A 19,092-nucleotide genomic window follows, 5' to 3' on the forward strand; every position below is an offset into this window, starting at 1 on the left:
TGGTTGGTGGTTGGCCATGCACCACATCCAGGAGCATCCTTTGGGCCAGACACCTCGCTGAGGCTGACAATGGGGTACCTCCAAGACATCTTCTGCCTGGGGGCTTGTAACCCCCTCTCAGACCTGTCAGCAGAAAGGGGAAGGCAGGCTGGGCTTGCTCAGATCTGTTTCCATGTGTAGTACAGACTCTGCTCCTACAGAAATATTTATTGCTGTTTTCCCCCATGGGTTTGTATATTTTGTACAGCTTGTTTCTAATTTAAAGTATAAATAAGTTTGATCTTTTCATCTGTTTCTCTCCCTACCTTCTGGAGGCTGTGCTTGTTAAAAATAACCATGGTGAGGAGCTGAAGCAGGGCTGCTGGCAGGGTTTTTGCCTCCTCCATGGCGGGGCTCCTGTGGGAGTGGCAGTGTGGTGGCCGTTCATGCACAGCCCCGGGCCCGCAGTCACAGCAATGGCCTGAATTCCTGCGGCCTCACCTGGCCCGTGGCTGGGATGCAAGCACTTCTAGGGAGCCACCAAGGGGGCTTGGGAAAATGGGGAACCAGGTGGAAGAGCAGGGTGCAAGGACTGTGCGGGGGTGTCCCTGTGTGCATGTGTCGTGGGGATGCTGCAGTTGCCAGCACAACGTATCTGTGGAGGGGGCTTTCTTAAAAAAAAAAAATCCCATTTGACCAAAGCTGAATTATTTGCAAAAGAGATCAGCTGAAGCAAGAAAAAAAAATGAAAGCCTTAAGCTCTCTTGCAGGAAAGTCTGAAATGCAGACCGGGGATCAGAGTGAAACTGCCTTTGTCGAGGTGCCTCAGCTTCACTTTGCCATTGATTTTGTTGTGGGGATGCACATGCACACATGCAAGTATTTGCATGCAGATAGGCATGCACACATATGCATGTGCACACATGCTCACACATGCACGTACACATACCTGTGTGCACACATGCACACGTGCATGTACAAACGTGAACATGCACACACGCAAGCACACCCACACACATACATGCACACGCAGAGGCAAACATGTGCACACGTACTTTTGCACACACACACCCTTGCACACGCGTACACACACGCACTCGCACTCCCCCTTTCCCTCCCCCCCCCGGGCTCTCTGCCCTATGCGCCTCCAGCCAGCGCCAGCTCCGCGCCCGCTCCCAGCCCCGCGACGCCCCCCGGCGCCCCCCGGCCAAGGCGCCGCTTCCCTCCAGGCCATGCCCGAGCCGTGCCCGAGGGGCTCCCCGGGCCGAGGGGGCAGTGAGGCGGGGGGGTGTCTGCGGGGCAGGGCCGGGGGGTGCTCTGGCGGCTGAGCGAGGCGGTGCCAGGGCTGGGGGCGGATTTTTTGAGAGCAGCCTCGGCTGCTCAGAGCCGCGGCGGCCGCCGGAGGAGCGGGACGGCTGCTTCTGCCTCTGCCTGGAGGAGGAGGAGGAGGAAGAAGAGGCTCCGACCGCCGCCTCTCCCTCCCGCCCCCCCCTTTCCCCTTCCGCCCCATACCTTTATGGACGAGCGCCGGAGCTTGCTCCACTCTCCGGCTGCCTCTTCCGCCGGCCGGCCGCCGAGCAGCAGCCACCACAACCTGGGCTACACCGAGCAGCCGCCCCCCGCCGGCCCCCGGCCCCACGAGGAGGAAGAGGGCGAGGAGGCGGAGGAAGGCAGCATGACCGTGGTGGGGGGGGGCGGCGGCGGAGACCCCCTGCTGGAGGAGCCGCAACATCCGCACCCTTTGCTGGTGGGGGACCGCTACGACCACCCTCTGCCTCCGGCCGCCGGCCCCACCGGGCACCCCGCGGGCAGTGGGGAGCACGAGTGCTGCGAGCGGGTGGTGATCAACATCTCCGGGCTGCGCTTCGAGACCCAGCTCAAGACACTGGCGCAGTTCCCTGAAACGCTGCTGGGAGACCCCCGTAAGAGGATGCGCTACTTCGACCCCCTCCGCAACGAGTATTTTTTTGACCGCAACCGGCCCAGCTTCGACGCCATCCTCTATTACTACCAGTCAGGTGGGCGCATCCGACGGCCCGTCAACGTCCCCATCGATATCTTCTCTGAGGAGATTCGCTTCTACCAGCTAGGGGAGGAGGCCATGGAGAAGTTCCGGGAGGATGAAGGTTTCATTCGGGAGGAGCAGCGGCCACTCCCAGACAAGGAGTTTCAGCGTCAGGTGTGGCTGCTCTTTGAATATCCCGAGAGCTCTGGGCCAGCCCGAGGCATTGCCATCGTCTCTGTCCTGGTCATCCTTATCTCCATCGTCATCTTCTGTTTGGAGACCCTGCCTGAATTCAGGGATGACCACGACTATGAGGGAACTGGGGGGACCTTTGGGACAGGCGGTGGCCCTCTCCCACCTGATGTTTTCACCAACTCCTCGTCCTCGGCCACTTCCATGGTGTCATCCTTCACTGACCCTTTCTTTGTGGTGGAGACTTTGTGCATCATCTGGTTCTCCTTTGAGCTGCTGGTCCGCTTCTTTGCCTGCCCCAGCAAGGCCACCTTCTCCAAGAACATCATGAACATCATTGACATTGTGGCCATTATCCCCTACTTCATCACACTGGGCACTGAGCTGGCAGAGAGGCAAGGCAATGGCCAGCAAGCCATGTCCCTGGCCATCCTCCGAGTCATCCGTCTGGTCAGGGTCTTCCGCATCTTCAAGCTCTCCCGACACTCCAAGGGGCTGCAGATCCTGGGGCAGACCCTCAAAGCCAGCATGAGGGAGCTGGGCTTGCTCATTTTCTTCCTCTTCATCGGCGTCATCCTCTTCTCCAGTGCTGTCTACTTCGCAGAAGCTGATGACCCCAGTTCAGGTTTCAGTAGCATCCCTGATGCCTTCTGGTGGGCGGTGGTGACCATGACCACAGTGGGCTATGGGGACATGCACCCCATCACTATTGGGGGCAAGATTGTGGGGTCTCTGTGTGCCATCGCGGGGGTGCTAACCATTGCTCTGCCCGTGCCCGTGATAGTCTCCAATTTCAACTATTTCTACCACCGGGAGACAGAAGGCGAGGAGCAAGCCCAGTACATGCATGTTGGGAGCTGCCAGCACCTCTCGTCTACCGAGGAGATGAGGAAGGCGCGGAGCAATTCCACCCTCAGCAAGTCCGAGTACATGGTGATAGAGGAGGGGGGAATCAACCACAGTGCATTCAAACAGGCTGCCTTTAAGACAGGGAACTGCACAACCACAAACAATCCCAACTGTGTGAATATCAAAAAGATCTTTACGGATGTTTAAAAACAAAACAGCAGCAAAACCCGAGGATGTGGTAAAAAATAATAAATGCAAAGTGACTGTGTACTTGGTGTTGTGTGGAACATGCACCATCGTCAGTCTGTGTATGCCCTTGTTTTTATACGTTTATTTTTTTAGATCTTTCCTTTCTAAAGATCTTAAAGGGATTTAAATTGCTCTGAAGAGAAGAGGACAGCTAACAGTTAAAGAGGTGGAAGAAGAAGACAAAACACTCTCACCGCTGAAGCAGGTGTTTGTTCTGCAACGTGTTGCAGGGCTGCTTTTGTTTTCTTGCTTTTGGGGACATCTTGCTTTGCTCCTGATTTCTCCCCCCCCCTTCCCTACAGGCAGCATGGAGCCGATTTCCCTTCCATCACATAAGCTCACTTGTTGGATTAGCAGCCCTGGATTGGGTGGGGAGACGAGGAAAACATGTTGCAGAGCACACTATAAGGGGGCTGGGAGGAAAAAACCATTTAATTTTGCAGAGAGTCTCTGATACCACATTGTTAAATGGTGCTTAATATTGAAACATGTGGTGTGCCGTTACGGGCACATCACAGATTGCCTTTTCTCTCCCACTAGATCATTTATGAAATTCTAATCTGGTCAGAGACCAAGTGCAATCAGTTCTGACTTAAAGACAAAACAAAACAAAAAAACCAAAACACTGATTTTCTATTCTTAATTCCCTTCCCCTGCAGCACTATGGCATTATTCCATCCAGCATAAAATCTGTGGCCGCACAGCGGGTCTGTGTGCTCTGGGGGAAGGCAAAAGGCAAAATTGAATGGTTATGGTATGCAGGGAGTGATGCCGGCAAGGACCAGGAGATGCCAGCTCTGCGATGGGCTCCTTGCTGTGGCCATGCAGCCTCAGACCCACCAAGCTGGACAAAAAGGGATATTTCCACCTTTTTGCAATGCATTTAGGAGAGATACAGCTGCTTATCGCAAGAAGATTAGAGTGGTGAACACGCCTTCCAACGGAAGTCACTAATTTGGACTGGAGTGATACAGTTGCCATGGCTACCCTAGTTTCCTGGGAAACCCCAAAAGGTTGTCATGGCATCCTTTCTCCCATCCCCCTTGGTCCTTGTCGTTCCTGCAAAAACCTTTCCAGATGGTTCCAGCCCTGCCATTCTGCAGGACACTGTGTCTCTGCAACTCGCAGGGCACCCATTCCTGCATCCCCATCCTGTCGCTGCACCCCCTTCTGCACTGTGTCCCCATGAACCAAACACCCACCTGTAGGCAATAAGCACACCCCAAAACTCCCCTCTTCCTCCCAGAAGAGTTCACACCTTGGCAGTGAAATCTGGGAGCCAAGCCTCGTCCTGCAGACATGAGCAGCCGCTTGGACATAGCAGCAGTGGCGCTACACCACCAAGAACCGTGCTTGCCCCATGCCACATGAAACCCTGAAGCTCCCCCAAAGCATCCTCCAAGGGCAAGAATGGCCCCGAGCAGCCACCAGGAAAACTCAGCTGGGAAAGTGTGGCAGACTTTGGAAACAAGGGGGACAAATGCAGACCTGTTAAGAGCAGGATTGAAAAGTAACCTAAACCCCTCCAGGGAAAGCGTGCCTCCTTCATCATTCCGTGTACACCAGGGGCCAAAGGACATCTGATGGGATCAGGTGAGCTTTGCACGGGGTAGAGATTTTTTGCATTGTAAGATAACATTGCTTTTGGGAACAAACGTCATGTTTTCCACTCCTTGGTTTTGTTTTCCAGCTCCCCCCGTTGCCTTCATGTATTTTTGTGCATGTCAGGTAAATAGAATACCATCCTATGGCTCCTCTGATTATATTTGCTTTCCACTTTGCTTTTTAGTGCTGCACAGTGAGTTCTAGGTAGGCAGGCACTGAAGGAAAGCTGTGCTGCGTTTGTAAAGTGGGATTTCTTCAATTCTGTATAAAAAGGAGTTATTTGCCGAATTTTGGTGTTTCAGGCTGGTCCCTGTGGTGGAAGCAAGCTTATGGGGCTGGCAGGTCATAGGGCCTGGAGTGGCTTTAAGCACCTGGTCCCCAGCTGTGCTCAATTTCACTGGCTTTTGGGATGAGAGCAAAGAGACTCCTTGCAGGTGGTGAAGTGCACGGGAATGCCAGGAAATGCCTCCTTCAATAAAGAACAATTTGACCCCAACCTGTGCAAATTGTGCACTTTCCTAAGGTACGGAAAGGGGGATTTGTTCTGAGAGAGACTGGCCACATCAAAATTGGAGTTTAGCTGGGACTTTATGTTAAAAGGGTCAGGACAGTTTGTAACATATACATGTAACACTCTTCCTTAGCCCCAGTGTCCTCACCAGTTAATAAAACGTTAATAACCAAGGAAAACATCAAAGCAGCTTCTTAGGTAATGGTATGTGACAGCTTTATTGGAACTGTGGTAGTTTTCTCTAGCTGAGGATCTGCTCAAACCATCTTTATTAGGGGGATGCTCCACAGCATTGCAGGAGGTGACAGTCCTGGCATCCTTCATCCTGACAGCTTCCCAGGGAGCACTGATGAACACGGGGCTTTCTGGAGTACCCCCAAGCACCTTTTCCCCAGACTGCTGGCAGGCTGAGATGTCGCTTCTTGCTATAAACTCTCACTTATTGTTATTAAAGCCTTTCCACATGCCTGTTCCTAAAAGGAGGATTTGAGTTTAAAAGCAGTGGAAGCACTCCCCCTTGGGAGAGCTCACCGATGAGTTTTGCTTCTGCATTTTCGCTGTGGCAGCTGCACAGAAACCACATGTTTGCCTGGAACTGGCAGCATACAATTTTCAGTTTCAATGCAATCTAAAATAAGCAGAAACTTTGCTGGTTGTTCGTTTGCTTTCCTGTCTAATCCCCGCCTTATTTTGTGGAGGCAGAATGGCTGAAAACGGATTGTATTGTCAGTTAGAGATACAGTATCAGGGAGATGGTAAGGAAGCCACTTCATCCACTGTAGTTGTTAAAGCACAGAATGGCATTGCTGAAAAACATCAAAGCACTGCTGCTCCATCTTTAAGATATACACAGAAATTGGAGATGTAGTAGCAAGCAGAAAAACAGGGATATCCCTGCTATACTCTGCCCCATTTCTGTCTGCTTCGTCCCTCTGTGCTGTCAGTGTCTCGCTGGGTAACGTACGGTGAGAGAAACACTTTGTGCTGTTGCACGGTCTGACGCTCCTCTGAAAGTGGCTGCTGAGCATGCCATGGCAGGAATTGGAAGGAGTGCTGCGAAACTGCTCCCTTCATAGCCAGCTGGTTATTGGGCTTCCTGTGCTGTCTTGCAATGTGCCTCCTCTTCAGTTTTAGGACTGTTTTAACCACTACCTGGGAATCAACATTAAACCCCAGTCTTTGCAAGCTGCGAAGAAACTAATTTATCTGGACACCGAGCATGCCCAAGGCAAGACACAGGGCTTGGATGGAACAGCTTGCTGCCTTGAGTGGAGAAAAGTCATTGTCCAGGGCTCCTGGCTGGCTTTTAGGGTCCCTGCCTCCCCAGATGCTTTTTGGTCCTGGATGCCACCCCGGAACAGGGTCAGCATTGCCTTTGTTTCAGGGGAACACAGGGAACATGCAGCAACCCCTTGCCTGGCCCTTCTGCTTGGTGCTTTGGTGTTCTCACTTTTTTCTCCTGCTTATTTACACCTTTTTTGTGTGTTTTCAGGCCTACATTCTAAAAGGGTTCTGTTGCTCTCCAGCCCAATAGATGCTCTCCAGGTACTAGTGGAGACAAGACAGGATCTGTCCCGCCCAGGTGTGGACACATAGGAGGTCTGGGGGATATCTCTGCTCCAGGAGGGCCTGATTTCTTTCCAGGCAATTGTTGCTGCTCCATTACTTGACAAAAGGGACAAAAGAAACTGTTTTTTCTTTGTCATCACCAGTTTATGGACTGTTTAGCAGAGAGGAAGAGCAGACCAGCAGCTTCCCCAGCAGAAGGAAAGGAGTCATCAGGAGCTCATCTGCTGCCAAGGGGTCACTCCTGGCAGAGCAGGGCAAGGTCTCTTGTGGCAGTTTGTGCTTGTGGATAGCATTCTGCATGAAATCTGTTTAATTGTGTAGTTTGGAGCCCTCTTTCTGCCAAGCTTTTAAAATATGCATATCTGTGTAAGAGTGCATGGAGGCTCCCATCCCAGCCTGATGCAAGGCACTGCCTTCTTCCCTATTTCAATGCTTTAACAAGTGATCTCTGGGCAGGCTGCAAACCTGAAAGTGAAAACAGGCATATAGGATTTAACCACAAAGCATTCTACCCTTCAATCTCATGCACTGTGTGTACTGGTAAGGAATGTTCAGTCTGTGGTACACACCTGCATCCTTGTGCCAAGGCAATCAAGTGGGCGCAGGCAAATAGGGTTTTTCTGCACATAATAGGATGCCATGGGTAGGGCAATGTCCTATAAATTCTTTCACTGCCATGGAGCTGGTACTGTTCTGCACCCTTCTCTGTTGCGGGTTCACACCCATAGCCTGAACAGGTTGCTTGGCTCTCTGGGGCATGTCTTTGGGTGGTGCTATGTAGCTGAGGCATGTGCTCAGGACAGGCTGTTGCTGTGCTGCACTTAGCAGCACCCCTAGCGCTGTTTGCATAGCAGGGGCTGCACTGACACAGCTGCAGGCTGCCAGCCCCGTGGGTGCAGGGTGGCCTGAGCCCTCACCAGCATGAGGAACCAGACGTTGGGTGGCGAGGTCTGGAGTGATGCGTGTCTGCAATAGGACATTTGCCTGGAGAACCACACGGTTGGGGCCGCAGCCGTTACCCAGCTGATGGGCACATCTGGGTGCGGATGTTCCCTGGTGCAGGGAACTGCTCCTTCATTGGGGGTGGGAGGGGAGCGTTGGAATATTTTGTAGGAGTGGTGATTTAGGGCTTTCTTAGGGCACAAATAGGACTGGTGTGGAGCTCTGATGAACAACAGAGCCATTGCACAGTGCGGGGCACATCTGCTCCTGGGAGAGCACTGCAGAGCAGCCCCAACAACAGCCCCACTGCAGCCAGCTCCTACACTGTACACTCGTGATTCTGCTGTGACCAAGCCCTGGACACAATCGAGACCTTTTACTTCTGCATTTGGCTTCCTGAGCAGGAAAATGAGTAATGGTGCCTCCGTCAATGAGATATTCATCCCACCTAACAGGACGCGTGTTTGCTGCTCTGTGCTTGGAAGGCGTCAGGGCTGCTGTCTGTGCTCCTGCTGTTTGTCACTGGGAGAAAGCAAATCATATTTTTTGCTCATGAGAACCATCCGCCATATGGAAAAAGGGTGGGTGCGGGGTCCCATGCTGCTCTTTCAGATGGAGCCATGTTATCCCTGCTGCTGGCAAAACTCATCCAAAAATGCTCTGAGAAAATCCCCTGTGAGCCCCCTGCTTACTTTTCCCTCCACGAACAAGGCACTGCTTTTGCACCTCACAAGTTTCACAAATCTGTCCATGTCTTATTACTCACAAAGCCTGACTATTCAGTGTTGAGGGTGCTCTGTAGCAGGACAGGGAAACCTTCATGCATGAACGTCCCTGCAGGGCACCATCAGTTTTCTCCTTATGAAGCAGGACATGCTCCAGTAAATTAAAACCTGTCTCCTATCTCATTCAGCTTGTCACTGTGGTTGGGAGCAGCTAAAATACTTCCTGATAGCTGCTCTTCACCTGCTCATAACAGCAATAATCTTTGCCCAGACATGCTGGCAAATGGAAAGACCCCTGGATAAGCGATGCAAACGGCAGCATGTGTTGCTGGGTTTGTTCAGTACTGATTCATTTCCTTGCGACTTGTAATTCAGATGCTTTTCAGAGTATAGCTATGTTTTGTCATGTCTGTTGCTCTTCTGCATTTTTTGCATTTCATTTTTAGCATCTTTACACATACTGTGTGGGAAGACTTGATTCGGATGTGCGGCTCACACAACTACATCAGCCACTGGCTATCTCTGCTCTGGCTGTCAAGGAAGCAGAGTGCATTTGGCTTTATTTTGATGCTGACCAGCACCAGCTGCTCTGCTTGATTCTTCCATAGCGGATAGATATGGAAAATCCTTTTGCATTGTGTCATGGTTTGATCAGCTGCAGCAGCACTGAGGGCTCAGTTCCAGGGGGAGAGCAGGGCTCCTGTAGCAGCACCTTTGTTCAGGATCTTGCTCTCATGAGCACCCAAAGGCTGTAATGGAGCACAGAAAGGATGAACGCAGACTTCACAAAGCGTTTTTGCATTTCAGAAAAAATGTATTTGCTGTTTGGCTAAGTGGTAGAAAAAAAATGATCTTAGTACACAGCAGTGTGGATGTTGATGCTGTGCAGTTTTGCAGCTGGTCCATGAAACCAGGCTTCACTGTGATGCAGACCTGAAGTATGAGCGAGGTCTGGGCTGTGTTTGCTCCTGGCCTGCTGGGTGTTTTTTTTGGGCAGGTCAAGTCCTCTGGCTTCAGTTTCTCTTACCTGTAAAATGACACCGAGTGACTTTGCTTAATGTTTGGAAATACAGCATTGAAATGTGATGTGAAAGGAAGAGGCGGTTTTAGAGCAAGAAGTAAGAAATCACCCAAAGACTTTATGGTTTTCAGCTTACTTGAAGGTTACAGACTATGTAGACCCCCCAAAACTCATAAACTGGGGTGATTTCCCCCATCTGGAGCAAAGCCCAGTTTTTTACCATGCTTCCCAGGGACACCAGCTTCCCAGGGACACTATGTCTCCCCTTCCCATTTCCTTTGGTTTCTTCATCTTTGCACTTGCATTTTCATCCTTATGCTCCATTTCTCCCAAAATCTCTGTACATTTGTAGTCAAAATTATCTTCTCTCTCCTTACTGGTCTCTGCATCCGTTAAACAACTCAGTAATGATTTGGACCTTGGGCTGTCACAGCAGGACAAAAATGTGTAACCCAGGACTTTGGGTTAAACATGAACCTGTGTACTGTAAATTCAGACTTGGATGTTCATCTCCTGGGACTGACTCAAAGTGACCAAACCTTTCAGCAATGTCTCTCTCATTCTGGCTGCAAAATGTGCTGATCAGGGAAAGCAAAGCATACACAAGGAGAAGCAAAAGTTATTGCAGCTTGGGTTCATCGGCTTTGCGAAGTGTCCTGCAAATTGACTTTATTGCTTCATTTTCTTAACCAAGATGTAATGCATCTCCCTTACAGAAAAATATTATGATAGCACTTACCTTTATCAGCCATTCTTGGAGCTCAGTAAGAAGAGCTATCAAGTTAATGTGATTAGATCTGTTTTCCCCAAACCTGCATTAATTGTTATCAATTACATCCTGCACTTTAATTCTGTATTCAAAGCCTCAGCCATTCCAGCATGTTATTTGGGATCAGAGGAAGAGAGACAGACCCATCCTTTTGCAGGTCACTTTGTTTATCCTTTAAAAAGTTGGCCCAACAGGAGCTATTTTCCAGTCCTGGATTTCCTCCAGGTCCAGGACTCAAGAAATGCTCAATGCACACAGTCTTGCGAGCTGCTTCACCAGCTCCAACCTCTTGGATACAAGTTATTTGGCTTCACCTTTTGAAAAACATCTAGTTTCCATGGCTGCTGTTTAATATCCTCTGTTTCTGTTGAAGAGGGAAGGATTTCATCACCCCTGTATGCTGGGAATACATCTGCATCCCTTCAGGAATCAGAGCACCACCATCTAATGAATGCTTCTGACTTCCCACTCCCGCTACTCTTCTAGCTGAATTTGGTGAAATAACATTATCCTTAGGCTGAGGATTTGGGGTTTCTGTCTACAAGGGCAGGGATACATCCTGGAAAGACACTGGGGTACCCAAAAGTGCTGGATTGGGTTGGGTCAAGAAAGCTGGGCTCTGCTTGCATTTGTGTCCCTTGCTCTCCATCCCGGTTCATCTCACTACATGCCAAGGTGTCTCAGCACTCAGGAAGTGCCTGGTGAGACAGCTCCTGCAGCAGCAAGCTTTGCTGTGCTGTAGCCCCTGGGGCTGAGCACGTGCCTGGAGCGTGCCCTCGTACACCTTGTACTGGGTGTGCAGAACTCACTCTCTGCTGTCCCTCTTCCGTCAAATGAAGGGCATTGCCCAAGCTGCGGCCATTCTGGCTGAGCACTCAGAGTAAGGCTTCATTTGGGTTGCATTTGTGTAACCCTGCAGCCATGCTGGGGGATCCCAGTGGCGTTACCACAGATCCTGAGGAAAGTAGGAGTGCTTCCCTGCTGGCAGGTGGGGGTGGGATGTAACCCCCCCCCCCTTTAAACCCCAAGCCCCAGTTCATGTTCAGCACATGATTTGCCTTTCTGGCACAGCAGGATAAGCGGGTGCTTGGGCAGCTGCATGCCCTGAGACCCTTACAAGGAGCTCTAAGCCCTGCTGCGAGCATATTTCCCCAAATACCATGCTGCTTTGCAAGGCATATTTGCTTCCTGTGGAAAATCCCACCTCCCCCTTTCCTCTCCCTGCTCTCATCACCCACAGCATCCAAAGAGCTTGGATTCTGTCCTACCTTGCCAGCTTGCTGTCTCCAGCCTGTGTCTCCCCTGAGGGAAAGCTTCCTCCTTTTGGGGAAGGGCTTGGTGGCTGAGCTGGGACCACTGGCTCTTGGTTCGTTAGCACTCGGCTCTGACCCATTAACACAGATCCTTCCCATGGCTGTCTCATCACCAGCTGCTAACAAAGCACCTGGCTCACGTAATCTGATTTGGTGGTAGTGCTCGTCTTATTAGTGCACACCACACGCTGGTTTTAATATAGTTAATGAACCTCTCTATAGGAAACTTTACTAATTCCCACTTGAAATATCACCTTGAAGGAGGTAGAATTCAGGACCCATTTGGTGTGTAATGCCTGTGAACCTGCAACACCCTGTAAAAATGGGGCTGTGTCCCATCCACGGGCGGGCAGAGTGATGCTCCCACTGCTGGGTTATGGACTGAAAGCAGAGGACAAATTTTCAGAAGATGAGAGTGATGAAAGCAGTGGAATAAAAAGCAGTGGAATACAGGCTCAGCCTGTAGTTTGGGAGTGAGATCAGCCCCTGCTCTTGCACTCCCTTTGCTGATCTCAGGAAATCTGCATCAGATTTATGAGCAGTTGCTTAATACCATGTAAATCATATCAAGTCTTCACAAACCCAGCTTGATTAAGATAAAAACGTGATAAGGAAAACCCACTTCATGCTAATTATTCTGGATTGGATGTGGAACTTGTCATTAATGTGAGATAAGAGTTAATAAATGAAATATGTTTAATGATTCTTTTTCTAGATTTAGCTCTCTTTAGACTGTGTTGTATTTAGTCTGTTAAGCAATTTTAATTAGCAAATTTTCACTTTTCATTTGTGAGAAATGAGGATGTAAAGTTATCCAAGGGGACCAATGTGCAAGATCTATTCCACTTTGCCTTGAAAAAATAACAATGTGTTGCTTGTTTTCAAAGCCAGGCTGTGCGTAAAAACTGTTGTTTGATCTGCCCAACAGATAACAGAAGCTTCGAATTTAAGAGCTTCAGGACTGTGTTGAAGAATAAAACACCTCAAAGGAAATCACACACATCCCAACCTCGACAGATGGAAGGTCCGTCCTCCTGCACTCCAACATGTTAAACATTTGCTATGCTATCTGTGTCTTCTAACACAAGTGCATTATGTACCAGGGATCATCTTTTCAGCTGGAAGATTATTTTCAGATCATGTGCAATATGATGAAACTGAACAAATCAAGAAAAAAGGCAGAGGGGAGGTGGAAATCATTTGGACATTATTTCATTAATATATATATAAATAAAAAAAAAGAAAAAAAAAAAAAAAAAGAAAGGTTAAGTAACCAGAAAGGAAATGTTAAGCAGAGCTGCTAATAAGCAGTCCAAATATTTTGCTTGGGATGGGAGGGAAATGGGGAAAATTCAGTTGCTCACAGTGTTCTCTTTCCAATGACACAGGCTTTTTTCAGCAGTGGGAAGTGAATAAGTTCTATTTTCTGGCTTTCCTGTATACATTCTTTATAAGTAGGAATGTGCCACACCAAAGCTGTGATTTACTTCAAGTCCTCATAATGCACCAGGAAAATCCCATCTCTACCAACACTGAGGAAAATCATGTCAGCCAGTCCACAAGTTGTGCCTTGCTTTCAGAAACATTGTGGAAAAAAAAAAAAAAAAAAAAAAAAAAAAAAAAAAAAGAAGAAATGACAGTTTTCCAGGGCTGGAATAGCTGAAAAACCCAATCCTGAGTTGTCATGCCCTACTTCATTTCATGAGAGCTCATGTACCTGTCTCTGCTCCTACACAGTACTTTGGTCCCAAGTTAATATTATAGTATTTTATTCCTAATACTGTAATAAAAGGGAAATGCATCACTGCTCTGCCCATCACTGGTTTATTTTGCACACTGGTGTTTTTTTGCTCTGCTGGCTTCCCCTGTGGGCTGTCCACTGTGAAGCTGTCAAAACTGGGCAGTTTATAACCTCAGTGCATTTCCTAGGACAGTATGGGTAAGCATCAGCCTGATTCAAAAGGATAAATGGTCTGCAGAGGTACAATGCAAGCAGCAAAGGGGTAGATGCTCTCTCTTGCTTCTGGCTCTCACTTCATCCACCTCCCCAGCTCCATCTGCACCCTGCTGCCATCCCAGCTTTGAGGCTAAAACATGCCCAGCGCATGCTCCGTTGCAGAAGCAAGGCAATACTTGCAGAAAGTTGGATATCTGCGTGAAACTAATGTTGGTGGGATTGAGCTGGGCACAAGAACCTCTGCACCTGCACTACAATACCTCTGCAGGGAGGAGAAAGAGGTTCTTGTAGCTGTTGCAAAAGCAAGTCACTCATCAGGGCTGGCCCAAGTGAAATGAACTGGCTGATTCTGAAGCAGAAGATGCACAAGGGGAGGCAATGGGAGCCCAAATGGGAGCTTGCGTGAAGTAGACTCTTGAGTCCATCATGGAGGGTGACAGCAAAACCTGGCTTTCCTGGGCTGCATCCACCAACATGCTGGGAGCTGAGCTGTTCACCCACATTTCAAACAAGACCCTGGGTGTGGACAGGAAATATCCACGGGAGATGTGTGGGATGCTCTGAGTCACAGCCCAAGTGAGGATGCTTTTAAAAATAAACATCTACCTGGAAGAAAGGCTCTGAAGGGGGAAAGCTCAGGGGAACACCCATGGCAAAGCAACCATCTGTCTGCACCATGTCTTCTTGCAGCAGAGCTTTAAAGACAAACAAAGCCCAGGTAGGCTTCTGAGCTGTCCTCTAGAACTGGGAAAGCTCTGGACTTGTCTGTACTTCAGCAGCAGACGTCGTCCTCATTTCTGGCTAAGCCCTGCATGCAAACTTCAACCAAAATTAGAATTGAGAAATTCCCTCCACTTTGGGGAGTTGATGTGGTTCTCAGAAGGACATGTTGACTTTGGTGAGGTCATGTGTATTTATTCATTTAAAAGCAAAACAAAAAAAAATAGCAACAACAAACCACAGCTCGTTTTTGGGCTTGAATTCCTCCTGTGCCCGTGCACCTATGGTGGTGGTGGAGCCACAGAAGCAATTCCTTGGCTTCCCAAAACAAAAGTCACTGAAGCTCTGCACAGGTGCAGGACAGGGAAAATGGGCTGGGATGGTAAGCAAAGAAAAAAAGTGAAAAAACAGCAGTGTTACTCAAAGCAACATTGGTTACCTTGGGGAACTAAGAGCAAGAGTTCATCTGGCCCTCAGTGGGACAGGGTTTCTTGGGCTTGTTTGCATTTATTTCCAGTGTGGTAGGAACCCTGTAGCTGTGGATGCATTGGGAAGGGTGTGGGTGTGGTGCTGCTGGTACCAGGCTCCACGGTGGCTTCAGCAGCAATGGGAGCAGAGGAAGGTGGGTTGAGGGCCAAGGTTGCTGCCAGAAGCCCAGGAGCAGGTCCCTGAGCCCACGAGATGAGCTGGGGGTGCAAGGGAACTATGGCAGTGGAGCTCTCTGAGGTGTGAAATCCAAAAAGCTCAAATTAAAGCTAATTGGAGCAGTGGCTCTCATTATCCTCACTGTTGGCCACGTCCTGCCTGAAGGCCAGCCCAAGGTGGCTGCAAGAGGCATCCCCTCTGCCCCAACCCCATACATTGCTCTGCCAGCAAATCCCTGGGGATCTGGTGATAACCACAGCATGGATGCTCTGAGGATGGGCTTGCAGGCATTGTCACCTCATGGCTAACTGTAACTTAACCTGGCACAGGTAACAACCCAATTTCCCAGGTATCCCAGGCATCCATTCTCGTGTCCTGTAAAGGGCAACTGTGTCCTCTCCCCAGGCTGGTTTGTGCTGCAGTTCCCCAGTACCAAAATTAATGCTTGGACCACAAACATGTGTCCAGTGTCTGGGGGATGAGCCCATTTTCTTCACTGTGAGCCCCAAACAACCTAGCAGTGCTCTCTTCCCCGCTGCAGAGGATGGAGCCGCCAGCAGGCTCAGGGGAGATGGACCTGGACTCTTTGGGATGATGTCACATCCCAAACTGCTAAATAGCTGCAAAAAATATTTGTTTGCAGTTTCCTCTGCAGCACAAGACATTTGCAGCCTGCTCCTGAGGCTGCAAAGGAGATTGAACAAAAACTTTGACAATTTCTGAAAATATCTTGAGGTGCAAGCACCTTTCTGCCATGCTGGTGGGTTTGGACTGCAAATAGCCCCAAGTGCTCATGGAGGTCAGATCCAGCATCCCTCAGCAGGTAGTCTGTGTCACCTGCAGGGCACCAGCACCAGACGAGATCACACATTGGCAGGAGGAGAGTTGATTTTCTGGACTGCATCACAGCCCCGGCTCTTGGGAAGTCCTTGTCCCAAAGGTGTTAAATTTAGTTTCTTTTGGAACATGAAATAGTAGCCCTTAAGAGGGGGGATAGAATGTATCAGTACAAAAGTTATTTTTATTTTTCACTGGTGTTACAGAGAGTTTTTTTACGGCATATGTGTGTGTGTAATACCTTTTCCAGTTTCAATAGCCACTGTGTTAAAGCGTCTCCCTGTTATGGTTTGAAATGTGTGCTTTGAAGAACAAAGTGAAGGGAAGAGCAGAGCCTTTTATGGGTCAGGTTTGAGCCAGAGCTCCTAAAGCAGAGATGCCCCACGGGTTCTGGCCACTCTGCTTCTTCCATGCAGCCCCAAACCTGCCCAACAGACATCTCAAAGCGATGGAAATTTGCCTAATTTCAGCCTGTTCTTGATATTGTACATAGTGGCTCTGGGAATGAAACCACCATTTGGCAAACGTGTGCTCCATGCTGTTGGATTTCTTTTGCTTGGTTGCTGAACCAGCTAATTGTTAATGTGCTTTATCAAAGTAACTGCGAGTTTTATAGACTTCAACTGTTGGTCCAGTATATTATCTGTGTTGCCACGACTCTGAATATAGTCTTTTGTGTTTTAAAGATAACCATCATGTCAGGAGAGCCATGTTGAAATGCCATTTTGGAAGGGGGTGGGGAGAAAGATCTGACTTTGGCAAGGGAAGACAAATAAAAAATATATCCAGTCAATTAAAAAAAAAAAACAAAACTGATTTAATGATGGCTGACAGCAAGATAAAATCCAAAAAAAGTAGCATATATTTATTCGCATAATCATCCTACTGCAGGCTGCTCATCTTTATTCATGGCCCTTCAAAGCTATGTTCAGATGATGAGAACTCATGCATTGTACGTGCTCTTGAGACACTGAACATGTATACGTTCCTGCTGCTGTCTGCAGCAAATGCTGCCCACCATCCCTTCTCCCTTTCGGGCTGTTATTAAAGTGAACAAGAGTTTTGCTGTGGGGCCCAACCTGGAAGATTTGCAAGGAAAGCCAGTAGGACGCTCTAAGTGGCACTGGAGGGCTCTGTCAAACTCCCAAGGGGACAGGGTGGTACTTGAGGCAGTAGGGTTGCATAAAGCCACTAGGATGATGTTCATGCCCACCAGCCAAGGGATGTTGTAAGAAACAGGCAAAATTAGAAAGCAAAAGATTTCACAAGGTGTCTCAATTGCTACAAGGGTGCTCATGAACACTCAGGGACACAGTGGATGGAATGGGGCTCAGCAGCATGGCTGGAGAGGGCTTTCAGAAATGATGCACACAGTGCTGTGAGGTTGTTCTGCTTGCTCCCCTAGATTTGGGGAAAAAGTCAGGATTTCTGCAGTACTGGCCTGGCCTCCAGTCTCTCTCCACAAGTGCTGGTGAGAACCCTCAAAAATCAGCCTCTGTGTGCAGATGGTTGTAATTAAACACACGCGGATGTTCTCTGAAACAGATGTTCACGTGCTGCTACCACTACTGAAATATTTTAAAATTAAGGAATTCATGGGACAGTTTTTCTCTCCTAAAAAGCTCTGGGAGACAGTGTGCTCCCCACTCTATTGCTTTTCTTTTTGTTACAAAGACTTCTCTAGAAGGTTATCCCTTGAGCTGAGATTAAAGCCATGCAGTGGCCCCTTTAAATTGCAAAGCTCTGTAATCCTGGTGTTTTTGTCTGCCAGCCTTTGATACAGGTAAATTGCCTTTCTTTTTCACACTTTTCTGCCCTCTCCAAGATGACATCATCAGTGCATCTTCAAAATACATGGCCTGAGATGCTGCTGTCCCCAGTATGTTTCCATACCCATTTTCTCTGACTACTCTGAAGCCAGGCCACTGATACTGTTTCAGATGGATCCTACAATTTCTGAGGGCGATTTTGGAGAAGAACACCGTACCTGGCATCAGGAAAGTCATTGAAATATCTGGACATGCACAATGAATTATATTAAGAGAAGTAGCAATGCCAGGAAATCACAGACCAGTACTTGAAATGGGGTGGTTTTAGAGCAAAATGATGTGTTTGCTGCCATGCCCCTCTTGCTGCCATTAGTGTATGGGGAGGGGGACTTGACCATTCAAGTTATTCAGGCCTTGCAGTGCCAGTAAAGCCGTGCCTAAAAACTTAATCTGTGTGCACCTAAGATGACGTGTTAGGAAGAAAGTTGCCTTTATTGTTGAGGGTGGAGTATTCCCATGGCTGAATTTAGGACCTTTCAAGGAGGTCCCAAAAACATTGCAGGAGAGGGCTGCTGCAGCCTGGCCGACTGCAGCCTGACTCCAACACAGGAGGAGGTCCTCATTTATTAATTTCCCATCATTTACTATGCAATTTATTTTCATGGTTTCTTCCTGTGACTGAGATGGCTGGATATAATTTTGACTTTGCTTTCCCTTGTCTGTGTGCTTGTCACTGGGCTGTGAGTGATTTGGGTGGTACTGAAAGGTCTCCATGACTGTCTCAGCAGGACCACACATGGATATATTTGAACAGTGAAATATTGCCTTGTGAAATTCAGTGCATCAGACTGAAAAACCAAGCAGTCTTCTCTGCAAGGAGTGATCAGGTGCCACAGAAACAATGCAATTTTTGACTGGAGACATAAAGTGCAGTCTTGTTGCTCTGATTTATTTTTTATTTTGGTTTGGCCAGTGAACTGTGTTTCACTTGTTTCAACTTGTTCTGTTGATACTGTTCTGATGCTAAAACAAGCCGATGCATCTTGTTGTCCTGGTGATCTCCACTGCACCATGGGTCTTGTGTTCAGTTACCAGTAAACATGAGTGATTTTTTTTTGGTTGTGTGACTTTTTTACCTGATGTTGAATTTATTTTTTTAATGTTTTTCATTAGAACTTAAAACTGTTATTTCATACACAAAGTTCAATAAAATAGCTAAAACATACCTTGGAGCATGGGGTCAGCGTTCTGCATGTGTAACAAGGGGGTTTGAAGATGAGATGGAGCAGAGGGGAGACATTCAGGTTATGAAGAGTGGGCAAGGATGAGGTTTGAGATACATTCCTTGGATGAACTCACCACTCTTTTTTCATGATGAAATAAACTGAAATTTACTGTAGTTCTCAGGAATAAAATTCAGTGTTGGAGAAACAAA

At 48.4% G+C, this 19,092-nt stretch overlaps 1 protein-coding gene and 1 long non-coding RNA gene across 2 annotated transcripts; one reads left to right on the forward strand and one right to left on the reverse strand.

Moving 5' to 3' along the window:
* The first annotated feature begins 1,136 nt into the window (after positions 1-1,136).
* On the forward strand, positions 1,137-18,889 carry LOC119713956 (potassium voltage-gated channel subfamily A member 3). Its single transcript, XM_038168393.2, has 2 exons — positions 1,137-4,867; positions 12,658-18,889. The coding sequence occupies exon 1, from the start codon at positions 1,496-1,498 to the stop codon at positions 3,230-3,232; it is 1,737 nt and encodes a 578-aa protein (XP_038024321.2). The 5' UTR covers positions 1,137-1,495; the 3' UTR covers positions 3,233-4,867; positions 12,658-18,889.
* On the reverse strand, positions 8,518-11,879 carry LOC119713957 (uncharacterized). The gene is made up of 2 exons (XR_005261105.2): positions 11,685-11,879; positions 8,518-9,653 (listed from the first exon to the last, which is right to left on the reverse strand). It is a non-coding gene; the product is annotated as an uncharacterized lncRNA (long non-coding RNA).
* Positions 18,890-19,092: the final 203 nt, after the last annotated feature.

This window comes from Anas platyrhynchos, chromosome 27, assembly GCF_047663525.1.
Source record: "Anas platyrhynchos isolate ZD024472 breed Pekin duck chromosome 27, IASCAAS_PekinDuck_T2T, whole genome shotgun sequence".
In the NCBI taxonomy this organism is placed as follows: Eukaryota; Metazoa; Chordata; class Aves; order Anseriformes; family Anatidae; genus Anas; species Anas platyrhynchos.